We start from the raw sequence: 21242 nt of genomic DNA, 5'->3' as shown, positions 1-21242 counted from the left end.
TGTTCTGTTTATTGACGTAGAACTACGTCTTCCATTTCTATACTGAGGTGTAAATTTAAAGTCTCGAAAACGAGAGCGTTACGTTGGAGGTGGAAAATTTTGAGCGTTAATATCTCTTCGTCAGCTCAACGAAGTGGTATGATAATCCCTTCATTTGAAATATAAAATGTCTAAGAGTTATATGCTTGTTAATTATTGATCCGAAAACTTGTTTCAACAGCTCAAAAATTGCTTTGGAACTATTGAAATCACAAAAATCTGTATATAAAGCCATTCCATGTCAAACCGTTATAATGGTTCTCAATTGATTATTGCAAAATATTAGACCCGTATTTTTAATTTTTCCATTGGGGCGCCCATTTCCATTTTAGGGTGGTCCGAAAAATCAACTTGTTTTTGTAATTTGTATTGTATTGCCCATTCTACCCTGGATCCCTCGAGTCGAGTGATGTGGAGTGCAGACTTGAGGGACGTTGCTGATTAGTGGTCAGTAGAGTGCCAATAGATGTATGGGAAAAAAGTGATCCTTGAATTTTCAAAGCGAACTTGATTAAAAATGTTGATTCCCACGAAAAACTACCCTATGCAAAATATCAGCTCAATCGGACTTCATTTACTAGTGTCGCACAGCGGTCAAAGTTTGAGTTTTTTGAAAACCAAAAAATCACCCCGAAAAAGGAAATCGGGGTTTTCGAGAAAAAAAAATTTATGTCAAATGTCTTCAAATTGCATGGAACGTCGAGATCTACTGGTCTACTAGACAAAAAACGACCAAGTGCCAGAAAGTCAATTTTTGACAAAAAATTTTTTTTCGTGATAACAGTAAATCTCGACGTTTCATGCAATTCTAAGACATTTGGCATCAATTTTTTTTTGAAAACCCCGATTTCCTTTACTCCACTTTGGGAGATTTTTTGATTTTCAGAAAACTTAAATTTTGACATCTGCGACAATAGTAAATGAAGTCCGAATGAGCTAATATTTTGCAGAGGGTATTTGATCGTCCAAATCAACATTTCGCAGTGAGTCCCATATAAAAAATCGGTATGACGATTTCCATTGGCACCCTAAATCATACGTTTTGCCTTGTATTCCGAAAAAACGACAAAGTCCCAGAACGTCGATTTTTGACAAAAAAAAAATTTCGAGATGACAGTAGATCTCGACGTTTCATGCAATTTGAAGACATTTGGCATAAATTTTTTTTTCAGAAACCCCGATTTCCTTTACTATACTCCCCCCACCCCCCTTGGGTGATTTTTCGGTTTTCTAAAAACTCAAACTTTAACCGCTGTGCGACACTAGTAAATGAAGTCCGGTTGAGCTAATATGTTGCATAGGGTAGTTTTTCGTGAAAATCAACATTTTTAATCAAGTTCGCTTTGAAAATTCGAGATGGCCATTTTCATTGGCACTCTAACCTATAATGATGGAAAACATTTTGCACCTTTTGGTCCTGATTCCAACCGGCAAAAACATCATTTTCCTAATTCCGTTAATTGGTGGTCCTTATTCCAATAAACAAATTGTTATAATGAATCGTTTTAAATAGTAGATATTGATATTGTTTTATGTTGTGAACAAGTTAAATGAGTTAAAATCAATAATCGGATGAATTTCAGTAGTAATATGTCGTTGATTTATTGGCAACACAGCTTGTGACGAATTTATATAAGTTATATAAGGACCTAACGGATACAATCCGTATCGCCGGAAACCGTTGATCAATGTCGATTGTAGGTTCGTCATTCTATCCACAATTTTTGAGTAGCCGGATATAGCTGACGTGTTACATGTGACTTATGTCCATTTCGAATAGGATACGATATTTTCTGATTGACAAGCCGGGGGTGAAAAACATTCTTGAGAAACAGAAACAATCCGGAACATCCCACCAGATTCCGTTCTTGTTGTGGCCCAGCTTTCGGCCAATCTCTGCCAAATCTCTTTTGGGATCCTGGATTTGTACGGGTATAGCATCAACGTTGCCGCTAACTGCACGGCTGCGTTTCCACAAGACAGTGCAGTGTTATTCTCGATCGGTGTTAACTACTTTTGCCTGAATGTTTTTTGGGCCGGAACCATCTAAAACCAGTTCTTTTGTAAGTGTGGTACGTACTGCTGTTTCGTCAAATTTGAACATCTGTTCCGGAAATTTCAACACATAGGACAGCGCTTCTTCTTCGAAATACTCATGGATTTCGTGAAACCAGCTTCTGATTTGTTGCTGGGAAACAGCTGCTTTGCTGGGTACCGTATTTTTTTATATTTTTTCTTGAAAGCTGAAGATTTTTGAAATAACATATCTCGATATCAGAGATATGTTATTTCGTTTTTGAGACATTTTTTCGTTTTTGAGATATGATTTTCCAAAGTTAACCGGTGGTTCAAAAAATCCTTTTTCCCCTTTATCCAAAAATGTCTTTTTACAAAAAATTCATAACATTTGAACCACTGAACCGATTTGAACCATTTAAATTGAAGTCAATAAGCTATCCTTCTTTGAAAAAATATCCCACTTGCAGGAAGATTGGATTCTAGTCGCATAGGTATAGTCTAGTCACATATGAATATTGAACGAAGACTTAAAACATGGTTAATAATAACTTAAATGGTAAAATAATATCTTAAAAACGAAAAAAAGCATCACTGATATCGAGAAATGTTATGTAAAAAATCCTCAGCTCTCATAAAAAAACATTAAAAAATATGGCGTCCTCTATCTTTAACCAAGAAAAGTATGAAAAACTAACTCAATCAATAATTATACAAACAAAAATACAAATTTGTGGCAAAGGTGATATTTTTTCAAAGAAAATTAACTCATAAGCTTTAATTTTATACGTCGATTATATGAATCGGTCCAGTAGCTCAAAAGTTATGAATTTTTGTAGTTGAAAATTTTGTGTTTTCGAACCATCGATTAACTTTGAAAAATCATAACCCAAAAACGAAAAAAATAGCATCTCTGATATCGAGATATGTTATGTAAAAAATTCTCAGCTTTCAAGAACCAATATATAAAAATAAATTGGCGTCCTCTAGTCCAAAGCCATGAAAACAATAAAAAATGACTACAATCAATAATAACGAAAATAAAATCCATCTTATTTGCAAGTTGAATATTTTATAGTAAAAGACAAGTTCATTGGCTTCAATTTGATATGTCGATCATCTAAATCAAAAAATCAAGTGGTTCAAAAGTTATCAATTTTTGAAAATAGTCATTTTTGGGAAAAAAGTGGAAAAAATGATTTTTCGGATCATTCTAAAATGGAAACGGGCACCCTAATGAAAAATAATAAAAACGAGTTTAATGTTTTGCGCTAAAGAACAAAATTACCACTTTTGACGAAAAACTGAGAACCATTATATCGGTTTGGCTGAATGTATGTATCCTTGTTCCAGCCATGTTTATTTTAGTGATAACTTTTTGAATTTGCAATGAAAAGATATGAACAAACTAAAAATCAGAGCAGTGTACCTGTATGGTTTAGTTTTTATTGCCTCCGGAGATTTTCAATCGTTTACACTTTGTAAATTGATAACAACAGTGCACAATGCTGTAAGCCAATTTGCTAAGGAATACAACAAATAAAGCGAATGGCAGTGCGACGAACGATATTGGCTGAAATTTATTCAGTTAAGCGTAACTAATAATACTTGGTTGCCATTTGTTCGAATAGTTATAGTTATAGTATACACAAATATAATTTGCCAGAGTAAATAAGATAATAAAAATAAAAGAAATAAGATAAATGAAAAAAAAACGAAGAAACTTACCGGTACATGGTACACCATAGTTAGTGAGAAAAACAGTATTTTATGTGAGTGGAATTATGCACTGGCTGGTATATGGGGCTTCATGGTATAAACTGGTATTTAAAAATCTGAATATTTTCCGGGAATTGTTGCTACATGACTGACGTAAATTATTCTAGATCAGAAATCGCAGACTCTATTATAATGTAAAAATCAGACATTCGAGCGAGTCTAAGCTTGCGTAGAATGTACACTTCGTAGTTGTCTCTCTGAACCTGCGAAATTGAACAAAGAACATATTGAATGGTGCTGGAATATTCGAGAAATCGAACGAAACATGATTGTTGGTAGATTATTTCTAGATTTCAGGCCGTTAATATCGGGTCTCAGAATAGTTTCAAACATTGAAAAAGATATGACTGTTCTGTGTAAATATCTCCAAACTAATTTAATACAACCAGTTCTTAGGCTTCCTATTACTACAGTTTACTCTTCGATACACTATCAAAAGTTACACAGAATGGTTGTAAATTTTTTTAGGCAGGGTTTTTCCATCGCTTGTGTTTTTGTCTAGTGTGATATTTTGATTGTTCGGATTTTGAAGAAATTCCCTGAAGCGATCTTCGTTGTGTAATACGCTCAAAGCTGTAATTAATTTCATTTGACAATTCAGTAATTACAATTCATATTTATTTCCGCTTACATTTGTTTTCCTTCGTATGAAATCCGGCAATTAATTCTTAACTTTCCTTAAATATTCCGATATACGCCTCTTCAAAAGAACTGCTAACGATAGAATGATCCCTATTGTTGGAAATAACAACGGTCTATTTTGTAAGAGCTTTGTGTAAATTATTGAGTGACAGCTACTGTAGCTGTTTGACCGAGGGCGTCTATGTACTAATGCACAGTGGTTCTAACATCCCCCGCCGCGTAAACCCTAAGCTTGAATTTAAGCAAATTCTAGATCTGGTTTACTATTCAACTCGAGAACTGCTAGTTTTGTGATTGGACTTTTGAAGTTCCCACCACACGTTCGTACCTGAACCTGTCGTATGCGGCCATCTGATCCTGGAAAAAATTCTTCCACCACACCACGAATGCCTGTACTGCTTTTGTCACCATCCATCACGAGTACCAGATCGTCTACATGGATCGCTGCGGTTTCAGCATACCATCTGCTTCGTTGATTCATCGTAGGGAAATATTCTTTACACCATCGTGCGATCTTTTATAGCTGTTGCGAAGTTCTTCTGCAAGTGATATCGGCATCATGAAAGGAGTGTGCTGACCTGAAGAGTTTCCAAGAAGGAAATGATTTGGCGTGATGGCATCACGATCCGCAAATTCGTCTCCCGAATACGTCAAGGGACGTGAGTTTATCAGACCTTCCACCTCTACTATTGTGGTTGACAGTATTTCGTCGTTCAGTTTCCGTCCGTCTTCAAATGCTTTCATTGCACGTTTTACCGATTGCACCATCCTCTCCCAAATTCCACCCATGTGAGGTGCCGATGGGGGGTTGAATGTCCATTTGGTCCTAGCGTTTGTGAATGTGTCTGCACAACCCAGTTTGATTCGTTTTGTTTCTTCTCTTAATTCCCGACTGGCTCCATGGACATTAGTTCCATTGTCGGAAAATATTTCAACTGGCGCTCCACGTCGCCGAATGAATCTTCTAATAGCCATGATACATGATTCTGTCGTCTTGTTAAATGCCACTTCGCAGTGTATGGCTCGCACTACTAAACACGTAAAGAGTGCAATAATGTTAAACGTATTTTTCCTGGTTTTCGAGGGTTTATAACAACGTTCAGTGGTACACGCGACTCGTATTCTCATTTTCTAGTTCACCTTTTGTAGCTTTGTGTGCGTATCCCTTTTCCAAGTAACTCTCCACTTCTTTCAATACTCTGCGCTTCAATGCGCTTGCAATCTGGATTTTTCTTGAGGCGTTTTTCTAAATTTTCCAGACGATGTCGGGCCATTGGCAAACTATCAGGTAGGTATACGTTTTCGGTTTTCCACAAAAGACCAGTTTGAAAGCGTTTACCAACGCGTACAGTAGAGTTTTCTTATATCTTTCGTGCCCTTAGATCTGCGGATGATTCTAATGTGTAAGGAGAGGTAACGCAAGTTTCTTCGGAGCTAAAATGCTCCGATGAAATGCTGAACGATGAACTGATGAACGCCACAAAATTCTTCTGGATGGCTTTGAACTTGTCTGGGACCGCAGATTGTCCATCCTAATTTAGACAGCAGTGCCACAGGTTCTCCAGTTTTTCCCATTCGTGACTCGATCGGGGCAAATAGCATTATGTTGTCAAGTCCGATTAAAATAGTGGGCACTGCATCCTCTTGGTTACGAATTGGCAGGCCAAGTAGATGTGGATAGTTTTCTAGTAGTGAATTGGAAACTCTGTCTATGTAAATTCAGTCGTTCTACAGTGTGAACATCCTTCAAACGGTATTGTTCTTGCGACCCCTGACTCGAAATAATCAAGCAAACTTTCATAGACCTTTTTTCAGCCCTGGTGACATTTGCAGTCCATTTGAGATCTAATGGTTCGAAATCTTCTTTAAGACCAAGCTTGTCAGCCACGGAACTCTCCAACAGTGATCTGGACGAACCCTCATAAAAAAAATGCATATGTATTAACCATATTATGGCCATTTCGCAGGGTCACAGGTCCTACCCCGAACAATACAGCTCGTTTCTCGCACGCAAAAGGAATTTTTTTGAAGACGTTTACTTTCTTAGGAGTATGCAATAGAGAGTGATGCTTTTCTCCACAACCGTTTATGTTGCACACGTATTTGTTACGACAACGCATATTTCCATGATCATATATGAACATAATGGGCATATTTTCAACCGCTCGACTACATCCTGTCATACACATTTAATTGTTTGAAATTTTCACAATTAAGACCACGGTCTTTCACATATTGCACATGATTTAGAATCACTTGATAGTTTTGACGATTCTTCGAGAATTCGGTTCTCTTCGGATCCCATGTGGGAATGCAAAAAGCCCTTTTCTCTAGGGTTACTTCTCTCCGGTTTCTTGTATATTCCTTTCAGAGTTGCAAAATCTCACACTCACTTTACTGACAGCGCAAGATATTGAGACAACATCAAAACCAACCACCAATTCCCCTGCAGTTCATGACAAATGAACCAAACTTAATTCCATGCAACCAACACTCCGTCACGTGGAACATTTGGTTTTTGCATTACTCCCCACACTCATTCGTTCCACTGTCTCACTGAGAATTTACGCCCGAAATTTTCATACGCATCTTCGATCAGCTGACAGTGGAAGGGAACAAAATTCCATACAAGGAAATATCATCTCACTGACACCGCGTCAGACGTTTAAACGCGTGTTCGTGTGTGTTTTCTTAGTATGTTTCTAGCCCCGGTCCCATTTTTGTGCCGCTTATTGCACACACATCGATGGGCAACGGCACATTTGAGTGCTGAGTAGAGGTGGGCAAAACGGTTCACTTTAATGAACCGTTCAGTGACCAACCGTTCACTTAAGTGAACTAGTTCTTTTGAGCAGTTCACTCACTCTTTTGTACAGTGGCGGGATATGTCGGGATATATTTGTTAGAAATAACTTAGCACAATAGAAAATCAACCTTTGATTTTGAAATTTTAATTTTGTTTGAGTCGTTATTCATTATTTTCAGCATAAAATAGCATTGTGCTGCTTTGCATTGCAATAAATGCTATAGCAAAACTGTACCCAAACCGCGAACGTCCATCTCAAAATTATCGAGCACAATATGATATAATATAAAATATATTTCATATTAGCGACGCGAATTTTACTGTTTAACAAGACTGTTTAAATCAACTTTCAGCTTTCAACTATATTTTATAAGTGAGGTAGATTGGCAAAACAACTTACCCTGAACTCCAAAGTATGAAATTTGATAAATAATTTAACAATCCAATTTAAAACCATCGTATCCTGAACGCAACATAAAAAAACGCAACAAGCGTTTTTTATGAAGCGACAATACCGACATATTATTTTTGTTGTTTCATGGGACTATCGTTTGTTTTCATTCGTTAATTTGAGAACTATTTACCTTGCAGCACCATTCATCTATCACTCGTTCGTTTTCTTTCCTCTTACGCACCGCTTACCGTACACAGTTCGTTCTGAACTGCATGCACAGTTCTGCCAGCGGTCAGTTCGTTCTGAACTGTATACACAGTTCAGTTGGCGGTCAGTTCGTTCTGAACTGTATTATCAGTTCATCATTCACCGTACACAGTTCGTTCTGAACTGGGTATACAGTTCATATGAACTGTTTCCCAGCAAAAAAGAACGGCAGTTCGTTCACTCTTTTGGGTGAACTCGTTCTTTTGATCAGTTCATGAACGGTTTGCCCATCTCTAGTGCTGAGTTTATGGGTGTATGACCAACGAAAATTTCACCAGGACGCAATGAAAGGTGATATTTTCGGCTTGAGAATTCACTGACATCGAGAATGAACTGATATTTCTGTTGATGGAACGAAAACTATATCAAAACAAACGAGATGGTGAGCCAGCGGTCATAGGCACAGCGGCACCGCGATAGAAAGAAGTGAAGAATGTCGGTGGAGATATTTTGCACTGATAAAAATTGCTTTTCGATTTCAACATGTTCTTTCGAAATTTTGCATCCTTGATTCCTTTCTCGTCACAAACGTAAGCCACTTCGCTTGCTTCGTTTAATAGTTTATCCATGGAGTCATGAAATGTACGCATGGACACATTACCAAAGCCTCGTTTAAATCTCACCCACTCTAACTTGAAGGTGGTCGGCAACTTTTCCACCAGCTCTTGTAGAAGGACTGGATTATTCAAATGTTTCTTCTGGTCAGCTGCTTCTAGATGGTCGCACAACTGCTGCACTGCCATACCAAAGTTGATTTTTTTTTATATAAATCGTTTATTTTTACAGGCTCAGTTACATTAGTTTAAAGGAGCCGAATTCTTAAATATATGTTTTAAAACTATACATAAATAATTTTCCTAACACTATGGTTAGTAAGGTGGAAAACCGATTACTCGCGGTTTACTCGAGTTTAGAGGGTGACATATTCTTTCAGGAAAGGGACCAAAGTTGATGATAGTGACCAATCGTTCAACCTTTGGAGGATCAACTTTTTGAAGCTTCATGATAAGAGCATGAATCAAATACTCAGGTCTTCCATAAATTTTGCGCAATGTTTCAATAATTTTGGGTACGTTTTGAGGCAAAAACAACCTACTTCGCACGGCTTCGAGAGCAGACCCCTTCAAACTTTCTTGAAGGCGAATCAAATTTTCTATATCCGAAAAACCACATGCTTTATTTGAATTTTAATAGGAGCTAATAAAGATTGGCCATTCCTCAGGGTCTCCTGAAAAGATTGGCAACCTTTTTGGCCAAACTTGTCGAGCGGCAATTTGATTTGTTGTGAATTCGTATTCATTGTAATTGTCAGCGTACTCCGAATTTTCGTATTGTTCACTGTTTGCGTTGTGTGGACTCGCGAAACTGGTAATTTTTTGAACCTGAGGTCGTGTAGAACGGTCACGGAACTGTTGAAATAACCCCGCGGGTGCAGGATCCTTTGTTTTCAATACAGGTCGGACTCGATTATATATAGTCGATCATTTTTTTCAACAATTATTCTAATCTTATACATAATCGAATCTCAAGAAAACAAATTTTTCATCAATGTATGAATGTAAACATTAATAGAAAAATAGCTTTTTTCGTGATTCGATTATGCATTAGATACGAAAATTAACGTTGAAAGTGAAATTGCGATTATATATAATCGAGTCCGACCTGTATACTGGACTGGCGTTTGGGTGTACTGGTATTCTTCGCCGCTTCATCCCTAACATGCATTCTCGCATCTTTGGTTGGAACCTTCCGGATTGCCCCGCGACTGTGGTCGACTGGAATGTTCCTTTTCGCACCTATGATTTCTCGCTGTCGCAGAAATGGATTGACCTTTCTGCGTTCTGCTACCACTACTTCTACAACTTTCGATGCTACCACCCGCAGTTGCTTCCTCATGGAGATGGGCTGCAATCACCTCATATCGTTCACGCATATATTCCTCTTGTAGAGTTTTCTCTTCATCTAAACGGAGTAACTCCAACTCCATTGCTGTTTGCCGTACCAATGACTATGTTGATATAATTGATACGCTACGCTCGTGAGCGGCTGGAATTTTCGGAGGTGCCTGGCACAAATCACAGTTCCATGAACGATTTTTGATGGTCTCATCGACGCCCACACACCTATAGTGAAACCACTTGTTACAAGTGTCACAAGCTACCATTCCGCGGTCCGCAGAAGGTGATCTGTGGCATGTTTCACAGACACAATAGGAATCGTCCATGTTTTCTACTGTAGCCATATTTGCCGATCTCTGGTAAATCTTTGAGAATTTGTTCGGATTTTGAAGAAATTCCCTGAAGCGATCTTCGTTGTGTAATACGCTCAAAGCTGTAATTAATTTCATTTGACAATTCAGTAATTACAATTCATATTTATTTCCGCTTTCATTTGTTTTCCTTGAAATCCGGCAATTAATTCTTAACTTTCCTTAAATACTCCGATATACGCTTCTTCAAAAGAACTGCTAACGATAGAATGATCCTTATTGTTGGAAATAACAACGGTCTATTTTGTAAGAGCTGTGTGTAAATTATTGAGTGACAGCTACTGTAGCTGTTTGACCGAGGGCGTCTATGTACTAATGCACAGTGGTTCTAACACTGATTATATTATCATTTAGAAAATTATGAAGAGGAGAGTCAAGATTTGTTAATACACAACCGATATATAGTAATTTCTAACAAAAAAAAATAAGATGTCCGCAAGAGTATACATATTTATTGAGTGAACTGTTAATTCACTCACTCCATTCATGAACAACAAAGACTAAATTCACGCGGATTCGTCTAATTGTCAGGATCTCAATTTTGCTCGCAATCTGAAAGGAGATGTAATTATAATACTTGACCGTATATTTGCCCGTCTAAAGAATGATCCAATACCCGGGACATCGAAGAAAGTGTATCACTAAATAAGCCACCCTATGGAGTAGAGAAGAATTGAGTAGTCAAAAGGTTATTCAAACTTCGTTCTATATGTTTCTGTAAGCAATATCCGACAACTGCCATAAACATGTTGATTGTCCTATTGCGTTACCGTTACTCGTAGCTGCAGTTGACAACAACGGGGCGGGTCACGTATCGCTGGATTTTTATGAGCACGTGTATGCACTCATCTCAACGTTGCAACCACGTTCCAATGTGCAACGCCTCCAGTCTATGGCTCGCGGTGTGCTTGCGCGACCATTTGTTACAATATTCACACGGAACAGTGATTTCATATATTCAGAACATATCGAGTTGCGTGCGGTTCTGTTAATTTAAAAATAAACATGTTTGGAACGCCACTATCTATCTTCTGGTTGAATGAAATACCTAACCACGGCTTCTCAAATATCTCTCCCCACAGGAGGAATGTGTGTTGAAATCGTTGAAATCAATTCATGTGATTGAATCAATTGATCAATACAAATAAACCGGTTGACATTCGCTCAACTTATTGATACACAATCGATTGTGGTTTAACATTTCGGTTCTGTGTTTCTAATTCAACTTTTTCTTCTTTTCGTTCCCAGATTGCAGGATATTCCTGGCACCCCGTCGGTTATCACGCTGATGGAACATCAGAGCAGCGAGCTCAATATAGAGTCCAAATTCGAGGAGAATATTGAGGCTACACTGAAGAACATTAGCCTTCCACTGGCTGATGATCCCATCTCGACAGAAGAACCCGAGCCACAGGAAGCTCATGACATTCCACAGCAAAAAATATCTAAGGATGCACCATCGGTGGTGATGGATTCTCGCGTAGCGTCACCGGTGGAAGCGAAACCAGCTGTTCCGCCGGAGGACAAAATCAACGATTCGGGTGGGGGTGGCGGCGAGTCACCCAAGCAGGAGGTGGTAGATGCAGTGCCGCCGGAACGGGAGGATGGTAAAAACATGACAGGAGAAACACCATCAAGCTCCGATGGTAATTTGACGGAAGAGAATCCGATGCCTGTGTTTTCAGAATGGGCTCAGAAACAAATGGCGGAAGCGGAGAAGAAGCACGGCGAGAATGTGAATGCATCCGCGATGAAGCGCAATTCTAAGCCTGCGGGTGGTAAGATGCCACCGTTGAAGTTGCGAGCAAAAAACTACGCCTCCCCGGATTGTGGGGCGAAAATAATCGCCTCCAATCCGGAGGCACAGAGTACAGGTTCAGTGCTGACATCGCACAAGGACGAGTATCTCCTGAACCCCTGCACAAGCAAAATCTGGTTCGTGGTGGAGCTATGCGAGCCCATTCAAGCGGAACGTGTTGAGTTGGCCAATTTCGAACTGTTCTCTTCATCGCCGAAGGAATTTTCCATCTCGATTAGCAATCGATTTCCAACGAGAGAATGGTCTAATGTTGGCCAGTTTACGGCGGACGACGAACGGACCGTGCAAAGCTTCAAACTGCATCCGCATTTGTTCGGGAAGTTTGTGCGTGTTGAGGTTCTTTCGCACTACAACTCGGAACATTTCTGTCCGGTTTCGCTGTTTCACGTTTATGGCACGTCTGAGTTTGAAGCCTTTGAAACCGATAATACCCCTCTGGGAGATGATGGGGACGACGATGACGAGCTGACGATTCTAGATATTGATATGGGCAAGGAGAATTCAGTGGCCGGCAAAAATCATGATCAGAAGGTTGACCCAAAAGAAGGAGGAGCACAGATTGTGAAAAATCCAAATAATATTCTCAAATCCGCCGGTGAAGCTGTGATGAATATTGTCAAGAAAGCAGCCGAAGTGTTGGTAAAAACAAACGAGAAGAACGGCTTGGGGAATGGAACAACTGAGACCGCTATCGGCGACGATGCCCACCAGGATGTATCCAACGAAAATAAACTAGACCTAATTATTGATAGTGACAAAACCAGTAGCATCGATGTTACTTTATGTCCGCCGTCTCGATGTTCTTTGTACTGCTTTACGCTGGCCTATCGGCCACTTTGTGTTAATTGCCCTCAAGAGCTCCGGGAGCGTCTGGAGCGGACGATGAATTGCAAACACAATCTACTAACTAGTCTGCTAAGAAGCGTACCAATCGGTGCGTCGTTTAACGAATCTCAGCATTTGCTATGTGCCAATATTTTAGGAACTAACCTAACTGAACGGAGGGAGGAAATGGACTTGAAGTTTGGGAGAAGTATAATGAGTTGGCTGCCCGACGAATTCCTGGCAGGATTTTGTAACATGAGGGCATACGATGAAGGTTTGATTAAGGCTATGACACACGGGGAGAGAGAATCTAGTGAAGCATCGGTGGATAAACCTAACCCCCAAATAACGGCTTCAACTGATACTACTACTACAGACCATCAAGGTGAAGCTACTGAAAACGAAGGCACCAATCCAGCAGCTCACCCATCTTCTTCGGCTGAGGAAGATGACCGAAGCAAACCAGCAGTTGTACCTCAGGAGGACATCAATATATTTAATGTTCAAGAGGAAGTCTCGACACCCACTTCTATCGAACAATTCGAGGAAAGTGGTTCAGTTTCTCCCGCGCCTCCGACTGATGTGAGCAAGGAAAACAAAGATGAAACACACGAAAATGTTCCCGAAGGAACGTTGTCTCCCAGCCTTGAAGAAATCGATAAACTGCTCCTGGAACAACAATTGGATGGTTTGGGTGGAGGCGGAAATCCTCCGGTAGCGACGAGTACAACGGGTAGCATGGCATCATCGTCATCGCCCGGACCGAACCAGAAGGTTCAACCTGAGAGCGTATTTCTGCGGTTGTCCAATCGAATCAAGGTTAGTCCAATATCTTAGGTTTGGGGAAAAGACATCCATCATTTTTGCGTGTATTTCAAAACTTTATTAATACTTTATTAATATTAGCTGACCCGGTGAACTTCTTCCCGCTAAAAATGATGGATGATGGATTAATGGATACAATCGCAGAACTATTCATTGATTGATCTTCTAATTAACCTATTACAATTTCCTTTCATTATAAACTTCGTAGTACTTCTACCAAAACTCGTCACAATATTTTTTTTTTCAGATACAATTCTCGTTCAAGATTCTTCAATCACTTGCAAATAACATGTTTCTCCGTTACATGGAGTACATGTTTAATACAGAAAATATAATAAAACTAGCTGACTCGGCAAACGTTGTTCTACCATATAAATTAATGTATTGTAAGTGTGTTCGAATGGTTTCATTTTTTTTATCAATTTTTTATGAAGATACAACGGATATGTGGGAATGGGAGTCGTGACATACAGAGGAATGGAGACGAGGACCGTCGACAATAATAAAAAAGCAAACCATTAATTTTCTTATTTCAATGTATGACTAAACGCCATTTTATAGCGTTGTTCATTTATCCGATGCCTAAGTCGCTCGGGATGGGCGCGCGTTACTTATTGTTACGGCGAACCTGGGCGACTGCTGGCGGACACGGACGATAATACGGTGGAATCCGATGCTATGATGGACGAAGTCCTTTTCGGGATCTAATACTGAGCGTCAAAGCGTCGAAGTCCAATTATGTTTTAATAAAACCTCACTTTCGGAAATATAACTTTATTCGATAACGTATCGACCAAAACTGAACGATTCTATCTGCCCAACCTCGACCGCCGTCGGTTTCCCGCGCAACGATCGGGTGGGAGAAAGATAAAGAACGGAAATAGCGACGGATATGGATTAGTTTTCTAATTTTCAAGCTAGCTATAAAATTGTTTGGCTCACAATATGTAGTGGGATTCTGAGTTGTACAATTCAAATATGGTTCACAATTTTTCTAATGCTCTAACGTAAGATCTCCAACATGCCGGGCCCCGTTGAAAGCCACTTTCAACTAACCACCAAGCGTCTCCTTGCTTAGTGGGTGGTCGGTAGTGCATCTGCAGGAACCGTAGCGCTGATGTCTTGGGTGCGAGGCTGCTCGATAGGGAGTGGGCACACCTCTGTAATGGCTCGTCGGTAAGTACCTTGTGCGGTCCGGACCTGGACCACACGCACGTGTCCGTCTTTTCCTGGGAAAATTTGTTCCATCCGTCCAAGGTTCCATTTCATGGGTGGTGTTGACTCCTTCTTCAGCAGAACGAGTGTGCCTACGTCTACATCAGGATGGATCACTGGCCATTTCTGCCGGTTCTGCAGTTGGCCGATGTAGTCGCGCGACCAAGCCTTCCAGAAGTGCTGGAAACGTTTCTGCATTGTCTGGAATGAGTTAAGACGGTTGTCAGGAAAGTCACAAAAATCTGGTTGCGGGAGCGAATTGATTGGCTCTCCCACAAGAAAGTGCGCAGGCGATAGGGCAATCACGTCCGCCGGATCGGAGGACAAGGGCATCAACGGACGAGAGTTCATCACTCCTTGTATCTGGGTGATGAGCGTGTGGAAATCATCGATGATCAGCAGCGAATCCTTCATTATACGGTAGAGGTGATATTTGAAGGTCTTGACGGAGGCCTCCCATAGGCCCCCAAAGTGGGGTGATCGAGCAGGGTTAAAATGGAAGGTTATTCCATTGTCAGCACAATGCGAAGCGACTTTCTCGGAGCAATGCATCGCGTTGAACTCGCGACGATATTCCTGGAGCACGCGGTTTGCTCCGACGAACGTCCGCGCGTTATCGCAATAAATACGAGCTACACTACCGTGCCGCGACAAGAAACGAATGAGAACGTTCACGAAGGCGGTAGTCGTGAGACTGTAGACCATGTCAATATACACTGCTTTCGACCACATACAAATGAAAATTGCGACGAATATTTTCATTGACGAACCTCGACGGTTCGGTGGACGAACAAAAAACGGTCCGCAATAGTCGACGCCACTACTAACGAACGGACGCGAAGGCGTAAGACGAACAGCTGGTAGTAGTCCCATGATCTGGCAGATGCTTTTGGGTTTACATCGAAAACAAACCATGCACTCTCTGACGATCTTCGTAGCGAGGTCTCGTCCCCTGATTGGCCAAAAACGCTGTCTCAAGGTGGCTAGTAGTAGTTGAGGTCCGCTATGCAGCATTCTAAAGTGGGTCGCCTTCGCAATCAGGAACGTTAGATGCGCTTTCGATGGAAGAATTATGGGATATTTTGTATCGAAAGGAGCATCCAGATTTTGTAGACGTCCAAATATCCTCAGCAAACCTTCTGAATCGAGGAAAGGATTAAGCTTTTTCAACGGCGATTTAAATGTCATTTCCTTTCGTGCAGGACCTTGATGTTTCCTTAGAAAATCGATTTCTAGCGAAAAGTATTCCTTTTGAGCGACTTTAATCAAAGTTTTCAATGCGATATCAATCTCTGTGGCAGTAAGTGGGCCACGATGGTGATTTCGGGCTTCTCTCGCGCGGGCGTTGTGACTAAATCGGTGAATCCAAGCGACCTTGCGTAGCAGAGGAGAAAAAAGAGAGTGTCGTTCGATCAATTCCGAAAGCAATGAAGTTGTAATGGTGGTTATCATGGACACTATTTGTCTGGCTTCGGTCTCTCGAGCCTGTAAGTGTAACGGCGAGAGCGCTATATTGTTCGGCGGCCAGCTTGACTCATCCTCGAGTAGGAACGGAGGTCCATGCCACCACAAATCGTCATCAATTAAGCGAGATGGGAGAATGCCTCGTGAGACTCGATCAGCAGGGTTATCGGTGGTTGGAACGTGGCGCCAAATACTACCTCGGGTGAGCCGATGTATTTCGGCGATTCTATTCGACACAAACACTTTCCACGAAGATGATGACGATGCTAGCCAGTGAAGTACTATTGTCGAATCCGTCCAGTACGTTACTGGGCAATTAATCTTTGTGGCGTCCAGTACAAACTCGGCCAGTTACGCAGCGAGCACAGCGGCACAAAGCTCGAGCCGAGGAGTTGATAGTTTGCTGAGTGGGCTGACGCGAGACTTTGAAATGAGTAAATTGCATTTGCGTTCTCCCATTGAATTGATAGATTTGAGATAGACGCAACATCCATAGGCCTTGTCGGATGCGTCTGAAAAGACGTGAAATTCAAGTACCTGAGGATTATCCACCATAACACGGCGAGGAATTTTTAAAACAGCGAGTGTCTGAATCTCGGACCGATATTGGATCCACCAATCTTGAAATTCTTTTGGAACTTCTTGGTTCCAGTCAAAGTTTTTCGACCACATTAATTGCAGAAGGATCTTCGCGCTGACGATAGCTGCTCCGACTAACCCCATCGGATCGAAAAGGCGCGACATCTCTGAGAGTATTAAACGTTTTGTGATCGTTTCCGACGATGAAAATTTTGGAACGTTGGAACTAAAGTGATCGGGAAGGGGGTGCCAGAGGAGGCCGAGTGCCTTCACCGATCCTGACTTGTTGATTTCCAACTCTGTTCGAGTATCTCGAAGTGATTCGGGGATATGTGAGAGAATGTTGGGGTTATTACTACACCACTTTCGCAAATTGAACCCTCCACAACGAAGCAGATTTATCAGCTGATTATTTGTTTCTATCAGGCGTTGCTCATCGTCATCTCCCGAAAGATAATCGTCCACATAGAAAGAACTCAGCACTTTCGCAGCACCCAACGGGTAATTTTCGGCTTCATCCTCGGCCAATTTGTTCAACACGCGGGTGGCGAGGTACGGAGCAGGAGCAGTGCCATAAGTCACTGTTTTCAAACGATACGTTTTCAGTTGATCCTTCGGGTTCTCTCTCCACAAGATCAGTTGCAGCGCACGGTCTTCTTCGTGGATGAGAACCTGCCGATACATCTTCTCCACGTCGGCAGTTATTGCGTGCTTCGGCAACCGAAAGTTGAGAAGTGTAGACAGTAGCGGTGGTTGAACTGTGGGTCCAATATAGCAGAGGTCGTTTAACGATAGATTGTTGGAGCTTCGACACGAGGCGTCGAACACTACCCTCGTCTTTGTAGTAGTGCTCTCGGGACGTTGTATAGCATGATGAGGAAGATAAAAGTGTGGTTTCGACATATCTGGTTCAATTTGTTCCATGTGTCCCAACGAAATGTACTCGGTCATGGATTGTGAGTATTCTACCTGGAGCGTAGGATCTTTTATTAGTTTCCTCTCGATGGTCAGGAATCTGCGTTTCGCAACCGAATATGACGCTCCCAGAGAACACAACAACTCCTCACGAATCGGCAGACGTACCACGTACCGACCGTCAGCGGCTCTATAATGCGTATTCAAAAATGCTTCCTCGCAATGCTGTTCCTCGAGGGAGAATGCCTTTCCCTTCTCAAAACTCTCCACCTCCCAGAATTTATGAACTGCTGACGTCAAGTTTTCAACAGTTGATGCGTTGCAAACTACCACAGGACTATGGTGAACCGATGCTTCTCCTGCGACAACATATCCGAACACCGTTTTGCGCAACACCGGCATGCTATCGCCCAGTGTGATCTGCTCATTTTCTAAGATCGAGAAGAAATTCCTTATACCGATGATTATGTCTACATCGTGAGCGATATTAAATTTAGGGTCTGCGAGAGGGAGGTGGCGAGGAATAACCCATTTCGATATATCTACATTGGCAGTAGGTAAAATCCGAGTTAACGTAGGTAGTATCAGACAGTCTATACTAGTATTGTATGATCCAAAGCGAGAGGCAACTGTAATAGTTGTTTGGTGTTTCACTTTCTTGACCGATTGACTGATGCCGTAAACATCTATGTCTGCGAGCTTGCGCTTTGAGCAAAGCTTTTGGGCTAGTTCTTCGGTAACGAAATTGGCTTCGGATGCGCAGTCCAACAGTGCTCTGGCGAAGAGATAAGTGCCATCAGCGTATCTAACTTTGATATACGCTGTGAGCATAAAGACAGCAGATGTGCTGCCTTTCGAAACGAACGATTGGTTTGGAGTGACGGATTGGCAATTAGTCACTTGCGAGGAAGAGCGGGCTGTGCATGACGGTGTAGACTGCGTACCCGACGAAGGTACGTACGAAAAAGAGCGATTAACAAGCCCATCCGACGGCGACGGGGCTAGTCCCGTAACCCGAGGGACCACGTGACATTGATCGGCAATGCACGTAACCGACGGTGGCGCTTCGACAACCGTGGCCGATTGTGAGAGTTGTGAATATTGGCCGACCTGTGCTGCCACAGATTCAGATTGAGCGACAGGATCCGAAGACTGTGAATTCAGATGCAACAGTGTGTGATGTCGTCTGCTGCATGTTCGACACGAACCAGCTGAACAATTTTTCATCAAATGTGACGCCTTCAAACAATTTAAGCAGAGGCCGTGGCGCTTGGCCACATCGAAACGTTGTTGTGGCGAAAGTTTCTTAAAATCGTCACATTGGGATAATATGTGTGAATTCTTGCACATGATACACTTCGGGAAACTATTTGTAGTGTGATACGAGGAGGTTTTACTTCTGACAGGTTTTAACTCGTGCTTTGATTCGGATTTGTTCACTTGGTTCGAAATCTGGGAGAGCGTTAGTGATTGTAGAATTCGTGCGCGTTTCTGAACAAACTCAACTAATGTTTGGTACGTTGGTCGTACAGTTTCATCGAGCTGTTGTTCCCATTCCTTCTGCGTTGTCGAGTCGAGCTTACTGCTTAGCAGCTCTACAAGGAAAGAATTCCAATGATTGTTGGAATCTTCCAATTTGTTGAGCACATTGATGTGCTTTTCGAACTCGTCAGCTAAGTTGGATAGAGCAACTGACGATTCTTTACGTACTGAGGAAGTAAATAACAGTGCCGAAAAATGTTGCTTGATCAGCAGATTCTTGTTGTCAAATCTTTTCCTCAACAGATCCCATGCGATTGTATAGTTAGTGGATGAAACAGTAAGCGATTGAATGAGACGTAAAGCTTCTCCTTTCAGCACAGCTTTCAGGTACTGAAATTTCTGTACCGATGAAAGATGGGAATTTGTGTGGACGAGAGTAGTAAAAAGGTCGTGGAAATTCATCCAATCATCAAAGTTTCCACTGAACTCAGGAATTTTCAGTTCAGGGAGACGAACAGAGGAAGCGTATGCAGGTGGAACACCAGGCGAAGCGGGAGGTCAGTGCGCTCGGTAACAATTTCGAGTTTTCTCGCCAAAGACCCTTTCAGTTCGAAGTATTCAGTCTCGAACGAAGCTCGAATTTCAGCTAAGTCGTCGGTTAAGTCCTCGTCTAATTCAATTTCCGCCTGAACCTCATTGAATTTCTCCCACAGCTCATCTAGTTTTTCAAGACGGAACTTCAGTTGAGGGAAATCGCGATCAAATACAAAATTCACGTCAAACGCTTTCAGCAATTTAGCGGAACCAACGATGTTATTCCTACGCAGAATCATCTTCTTAACCTTTTTTGATATCATTTCGATGTCTTCGTTTATTTCACACAATCTCGCTTTATTTTCACAATAGAAAGCTTGGTCCACTCACCTGCTCCTATTCGATATAGGTTACCTGGGTTCTCTTGACTAAACCTGCGTTCCTTGTTCGTCAGCGACCACGTGGTGAAGAATTCCGTGTCCCGTCTAGACGTCCAGATCGAGAAGACTGCCCTGGCAGTGTGATGTCCAGCCTGTAGATTCCGTGGAAATAGCAGCAGCAGCAGCAATAGCAGCAACAACAGCAGAGAAACTCCTTTGAACAGCGATGTCTATTGTTCAAGGCCAACCCACGCTAACCTCTCAGGTCGGTCGAGAATGATGATGACCAGGCAGTCCCGGGTTTCGGCACCAAAAAATGTTACGGCGAACCTGGGCGACTGCTGGCGGACACGGACGATAATACGGTGGAATCCGATGCTATGATGGACGAAGTCCTTTTCGGGATCTAATACTGAGCGTCAAAGCGTCGAAGTCCAATTATGTTTTAATAAAACCTCACTTTCGAAAATATAACTTTATTCGATAACGTATCGACCAAAACTGAACGATTCTATCTGCCCAACCTCGACCGCCGTCGGTTTCCCGCGCAACGATCGGGTGGGAGAAAGATAAAGAACGGAAATAGCGACGGATATGGATTAGTTTTCTAATTTTCAAGCTAGCTATAAAATTGTTTGGCTCACAATATGTAGTGGGATTCTGAGTTGTACAATTCAAATATGGTTCACAATTTTTCTAATGCTCTAACGTAAGATCTCCAACACTTATGATGGGTCGAAGGTATTATCTGTGGAGCACGGAAGCGACGGGAAGCGATAAGACAGATTTTACTGCAATAAAAATAACTTTATTTCCTCGAACGGTTTATAGCGTGTATTTTTCTCTCTCTTCGCAAGAGCCAACTGACTCTACACTCTCCCTGTGACGTTTCTTCTCTACACTGGGGTGCATTACAAATTACGCCCCATAGGCGCCCCCAGTTACACTAAGAACAGGACACGATGGCCGGATCGAGTAACTAATGTTCTAGG

At 41.6% G+C, this 21242-nt stretch overlaps 1 protein-coding gene across 1 annotated transcript in view; it reads left to right on the top strand.

Annotated features, from left to right (window-relative positions):
* The window catches only part of LOC129773200 (uncharacterized), a 90810-nt gene that overhangs the window by 55107 nt on the left and 14461 nt on the right, over nt 1-21242 (top strand). The window contains exon 4 of the mRNA XM_055776787.1: nt 11461-13675. Within this exon, the coding sequence (XP_055632762.1) occupies nt 11461-13675 (2215 nt within the window). The remainder of the gene's footprint in view (nt 1-11460; nt 13676-21242) is intronic.

The sequence above is a fragment of the Toxorhynchites rutilus genome, chromosome 3, assembly GCF_029784135.1.
Source record: "Toxorhynchites rutilus septentrionalis strain SRP chromosome 3, ASM2978413v1, whole genome shotgun sequence".
Taxonomy (NCBI): domain Eukaryota; kingdom Metazoa; phylum Arthropoda; class Insecta; order Diptera; family Culicidae; genus Toxorhynchites; species Toxorhynchites rutilus.
The sequence above is the reverse complement of the archived record's forward strand: the minus strand, read 5'-3'. Positions and strand labels throughout refer to the sequence as shown.